The 6,068-nt window shown below is 36.3% G+C and overlaps 1 protein-coding gene across 1 annotated transcript; it reads right to left on the reverse strand.

The window, feature by feature from the left end:
- Positions 1-582: 582 nt before the first annotated feature.
- LOC132313857 (uncharacterized) lies at positions 583-5,368 on the reverse strand. Its single transcript, XM_059812798.1, has 4 exons — positions 5,132-5,368; positions 4,266-4,415; positions 2,510-2,862; positions 583-2,374 (listed from the first exon to the last, which is right to left on the reverse strand). Exons 1-4 carry the CDS (start codon positions 5,366-5,368, stop codon positions 583-585), a joined length of 2,532 nt encoding a protein of 843 aa, XP_059668781.1.
- Between the last annotated feature and the right edge of the window lie 700 nt (positions 5,369-6,068).

Raw genomic sequence — 6,068 nt, forward strand, 5'->3', positions numbered from 1 at the left:
AACAGAATGAGATGGACTGGCTTCAGTTGATCCTGGTGTAGAACTGATGTCATCATTAATGCTGAGCTGTGGAGTTTCATCAAATTTAACATGAATTGATTCAATAACCTTGAAGGATCTTAGATTGTAGCATCTGTAAGCCTTGCTTTTTGTAGAGTACCCCAAGAATATCCCTCCATCAGCTTTGGAATCAAATTTTCCTAAGTTCTCTATATGATTGAGAATGAAACACTTGCTGCCAAATACTTTAAAATAATGAATTGTTGCAGGTCTTCCATACCATAGTTCAAAAGGAGTTTTACATGAATTTGGTCTAAGAAGTACCCTGTTGATGATATACACAGCTGTATTAACAGCTTCAGCCCAAAATCCTTTTGCAAGACCTTTTTCAAGTAACATAGTTCTTTCCATTTCCTGAACAGTTCTATTCTTCCTTTCCACAACCCCATTTTGTTGAGGAGTAGCTACAGCTGACAATTCTTTCTTAATACCTTTTACATCACAGTAACTTTGAAATTCCCTCATTGTAAATTCAGAACCAAAGTCAGATCAAGCTTCTTCACAGTATAGCTTTTTTCATTTTCAATTTACAAACTTAATGAAGTGTGTTATAGCCTCAGACTTTTCTTTCAGAAAGTAAACCCACACCATTCTACTGAAATCATCAATGAGCAGCATAAAGTACTTACTTCCACCAATGCTTGTAGTTCTGGTAGGACCACAGAGATCCATATGTATCAGATCAAGAGCGCTAGATGTGTTGATTTCTTTGGAAGGGAATGCTACTTTAGTTTGTTTGCCTTGCTGACATGCTTTGCATAGATGATTGTCACTGAAATTTAAATCAGGTAGACCTTTCACAGCTTTCAATTTCAGGATTTTGATTAGATTCTTAAAATGAAGATGACCTAGTCTCTTGTGCCATAGTATAGCTTCATTTAGAGAGGTCAAATTGCAGTAAGTAGCTTCTTCTGAGACTGTGTACACATTTCCAGAGGATCTGCAGGCTGAGAATAGGATTTTTTCAGATTCAGTATCAACCACATTGCATCTTTCTTTATCAAAACAGACTTTCTTCCCATTGTCACATAGTTCGCTAACACTTAGAAGATTATGTTTGAGGCCTTCAACAAGTAATACCTCTTTGATCTCAGGTAGTTCATTAGACTGACTCACAGTGCCAATACCAATAATCTTAGCCTTTTGATTATCTCCAAAGATGACATTTCCTCCATAAAAGTTCTTAAGTGAAACAAACTTGGAACCATCACCTGTCATGTGTCTCGAGCAACCACTGTTAACATACCATTTGTCATTTAAGTTACCAGCTTTGAAAGCAGTATACACCAACATACTTACAACATTCATTCTCTTTGGTATCCACATCATCTTAGACTTCACAAGAGATTTGTTATCCTTAACTTTCTGAAGTTGAATTATGTTTGACTTCTTTACATGCACTTTGGTAACTTTGTAATTCTTGAAAGTTGATGTAATAAAATCACTTTCATTTAACCTTGACTTGCTGTAGGAGTTGTCAAATGAATCATGCTTTATTCTTGAGGATTTTATGATTGGAAATCTTGCATACACTTCTCCTGAAGATGCCTTAACAAACACAGTGTGATTTTGTTTTACTTTAGTTACAGTGTCATAGATGTAACCAATTCCAGTCTTCCCAATTTGCTTTGTGGATTGCTTCCAAATCTCAGCCATTTTCAAAGACCTTTCTTCAAGAATTAGTGAAAGTTCTTCTCTGTATCTCTTGGTTGACCATTTAGTGTTGGATTGAGACTTCTTTAGACTTAAGAGGATAAGAGAAATTGAACATAAGGTAGACAGCTTAAGTTTGAAATGTTTAACAAGAAGCTGTTTGGATTTTTGCAACTCAGAGCTAAGAGCTTTTAACTGAGACTTTTGTTGGTTGCATTTCATAGTAAGTCTCTCACATTCGTCAAGTATTTCTTCAATCTCTGAGTCACTGTCTTCACTATCTTCTTCAACTTCAGTTGCTTTCTGTGCTGTTTCAAGAGTAGCCATAAACAAACACTCAACTTTTTTTGATTCCTCAGGTTTGTCTTCTTTAGAAACAGAATCCCAATCTGAGAAGAAAGCCTTTCTTCCAAATCTTCCCTTGAGGTTACCACCTTCTTTCGTCTTCTGATTTTGCCCTTTTGAAGTTGGACAACTTGAGACATAATGACCAGGCTTGCCACATCCATAACAGGTTAGATTTTGAGATTGACTTCTCTTCTTAAATCTGAATTTCTTGAACTTCTTTGACAGATTGGCCACTTCATCCTCTTCAAGATCATCTTCCTCAGACTTTGGATCAGATTCTTCAGTAACTTCTTTAACTTTAAGTGCAGCTTCTCTTATTTAAATAGTTAGAGTTCCAATTCTCATTTCATAGGCTGTAAGAGAAGCTTGTAGATCATCAATCTTCATTTGAGATAAGTCTTTATCCTCAAGAATTGTAACCTTTGCATTAAATCTAGGAGTAAGAGACCTGAGAATTTTCTTGCAAACATCTGAGTCTTTAATGTCTTCACCAAGGGATTTCATATTGTTGACAATGTCATTAATCCTAAACAAATACTCAGCTATAGTTTCCCTTTCCTCCATCTTACAAGCTTCATATTGAACTTTGTAGAGCTGAATCTTGTTTTCTTTGATGACAGAGCTTCCTTTATGGGCAGCCTGAAGAGAGTCCCACATTTCTTTAGCTGACTTGCAATTCTTGACTCTAGTGAACTCTTGTTGCGTTAGAGCACAGTAAAGGACATGTTTGGCTTTACCATCATTAGCCACAGCAATTTTATCAGCTTTAGAGGAATTTTCAGGACTAAGAACCACAATTCCCTTCACAGTAGCAGGCCAGACATCATAAGAATGAGACATTAAGAATGCTTCCATTCTGATTTTCCATGAATCATAGTTCACACCACAGACCCTGGAGCTTTGTTTGTAGCTTGGCCTTCATCCATTTCAAAGATTAACTGCAGGCTTGCTAGAACCCTATACAGCAGATCAAGGCTCTGATACCAATTGTTGAACCAAGAAGGGGGGGGGGGTGAATTGGTCAAACCATTTTCAAATGAAGCTAGAAAATAGCATAAAAACAAGTATAGATTGCAAAGCAACAGGTTTTACAAGGAAACCCTCTCAATTAGGGAAAACCTTGGGTCTTGGCCTTAGCTAATGCAAGCATCCACTAGTTGTAAGTAAGCTGTTACACACTCAGCTATCTCACACTCTGTACACACCCTTGTATCAAAAGTAGACACTAGTTTTCACACACTTCACTTCATACACTAGCTTAATAAAGTGTATACAAACACTCCCCCATGTCCTAGGCAACCCTGCCAGGACCAAACAAGCTCTCTAAGCTCACCAAATACATTATAACAAATGTAAAACAACAATCACAGATCCTTTCTTCAATTGAAATGAAACTGACAACTCAGTAATTCAGATTACCACTTCATAACACCAATTTTCAGCACTTATGTCTTGAAGGGTAAAAAGGGAATTTCCTCTCGAGATTAATTTAATAGCTTCATAATCAGTCTTCATTCACTGTGGTACTCATGTTCATGACTTTTAATCACTGAAGTGCAGCATGAGTTTAGCATATAGAACCAATGTCACCCTTGTTTCAGCAAAAAACACATTCTACGACTAAGGATTAAGAATTGAAAATTGCTGTAGACTAAATTTTTATCACAAAACCAACTTCAACATCCAAGATTCATCAAAATACACTTGCTAGAGGATTAAAAACTTATCATACAGCAAGTCATAATCAATCAGTGCTTGAATCTATGAAAATCTCAGAAAATTAGGTATAACAGATGAGCTCACTGTCCATTTTTGATTTCAGCATGATTTAAACAATAATTCAGTACTGAGAAAGTGTAAAAAGGTGATTGATACCTGTGTCAACTCTCTGAATAGGCCTCAACACCTTGGAACTAAAATTCAATACTCAATTCAGCCCTTGCAGTAGTGAAAAATAGCAGCAGCAACCTCTTCTCTGCTATAACTGTCACATAGCTGAATCAATAAGTTTTTTTGGCTTGAATCATCATCCAAAGCTTCAAACAAACTTGTTCACTCAAGGTTCTCGAGTTAATGTAGGCTGCAGCTCAAAAACACTCTTCTCTCACAAGTCTAAAACCCTAAAAAGGCTATAACAACATATATATATATATATATATATATATATATATATATATATATATGGATTTTCAAGATACACAAACCTTCATACACCTACAGGTTACACCTATCACCTCAAGCCAATCATTGACATAGTACAATGCAGATATTTCCAAGAGCAAGAGCCAATCATAGAAGGCCACCTCAGCAGATTTGTCACTATGCACACTAAAGTATACACATACACCACAGTGCTGCAAATTCCATTCAACTCTAGTCTTAGCCACCAAGAAATGCAATATTCTTGTATATTCACTTAATTTGGGACCACTAAAACGTGTCACACTGCTGAGCATAATAAGAAATGGCCAGAATACCCTTGCAACAGATTTTTTAACTTCTTAGCAAAGAAAGATCCCAAAACTGTATAAATGACAATGTTGATTCACTCAGGTCAATCCAGTGCAATGTAGCTTCGAAAACATACGTGTATATGTTGAATACAACTGAGAAATGACAATGCTACCCTTGGAATCATTTATGACAGTTTTCATGAACCGAATCCACACAATTTTCAGCAAATTAAGTAAGAACAGATAGATGAGCTGTGATAAATACATTAAAACAGTAATGAGGGATAATTCACTAAATAGAAAATGACCACACTATCCTTGAGGCTTATTTCAAGCAACTTTGACACTGAAGAAGCCCTTTGAAGCCACTGCCACTCTTATTTTTTGACATTAAAGAGGCAAACAATGCCTAAGGAACTTAGGACCAACAATTTCTTCTTGAATTTTTTAAACAGAAGAGATGACTTCATTAGATCCTGGTGTGTTACAGTAGTCTTCATTAGAATTTGATTAAGGATTCTCATCAAATTTTACATGAATTGATTCAACAACCTTTGAAGATATGAGATTATAGTATCTATAAGCCTTGCTCTTAATGGAGTAGCCCAAGAAGATACCTTCATCTGCCTTTGAATCAAATTCCTTAAGCTATCAATGTGGTTTAGTAGATAACATTTGCTACCAAAGACCTTGAAGTAGTGAACTATTGCAAGCCTTTTATACCATAATTCAAAAAGAGCCTTAGTTGAATTAGGTCTTAGAAGAACCCTATTGATGATGTATACTGCAGTACTTACAGGTTCAGCCCAAAAACCCTTTGTAATACCTTTTTCAAGCGACACTATCCTCCCCATTTCCTAAACTGTCCTGTTCTTTCTATCCACAACTCCATTTTGCTGAGGAGTAGCTATAGCTGTGAACTCTTTCTTAATGCCTTTGACATCATAGTAACTTTCAAATTCTCTTATGGTGAACTTAGTGCCAAAATCAGACCTAAGTCTCTTCATAGTGCAACCTTTTTCATTTTCAACAAGATTAACAAACTTGATGAGGTGTGTAATAGCTTCAAATTTCTCTTTTAACAGCACCCATACCATTCTGCTGAAATCATCAATGAGAGGTATGAAATACTTACTTCCACCAATGCTTGTAGTTCTGGTAGGACCATTGATGAGCACTGAAAAGTGCGCATTTAAACCCGTTAAGCTTAAGCATTCTAGTACCTTTATCTATCTTACTTTGCCGTTTTAGACTTATTACGTGTTATTTATATTTTCAGGCACTAATCCCAAAATTTAGCTAACTCAGCCAAATAAGAGCTTAATTGAAGCAATCCTGAGATAAACCAAAGGAGGGAGCAAAGTGGAGAAAAAAAGGAGCAAAAAGGGATCAAGTTGTGCAGCTGAAAAGTTCGATCGATCCAACTTAGAGTTCGATCGATCGAACATTTATGATCGATCACAGTACTTCTCGATAGATCCAACCTTGGCCTTTGCTGAAATTCCAAGTTCGATCGATCGAACATCACCTTCGATCGATCGAACCCTATTTTGT

The sequence above is a fragment of the Cornus florida genome, unplaced genomic scaffold, assembly GCF_030987335.1.
Source record: "Cornus florida cultivar Cherokee Brave unplaced genomic scaffold, ASM3098733v1 CherokeeBrave_3.0.0_Hap2_Chr06, whole genome shotgun sequence".
In the NCBI taxonomy this organism is placed as follows: Eukaryota; Viridiplantae; Streptophyta; class Magnoliopsida; order Cornales; family Cornaceae; genus Cornus; species Cornus florida.

What these genes read in the sequence shown, in the direction of transcription:
- LOC132313857 (XM_059812798.1), bottom strand. Translation starts at nt 5,368, where the DNA reads ATGGGGAGGATAGTGTCGCTTGAAAAAGGTATTACAAAGGGTTTTTGG. An exon ending in TGATTCAAAGGCAGATGAAG is followed by an intron (nt 4,416 to 5,131) that starts GTATCTTCTTGG and finishes TGGAATTTGCAG; the next exon opens with CACTGTGGTGTATGTGTATA. An exon ending in TAACCTGTAGGTGTATGAAG is followed by an intron (nt 2,863 to 4,265) that starts GTTTGTGTATCT and finishes GCTACTGTGAAG; the next exon opens with GGAATTGTGGTTCTTAGTCC.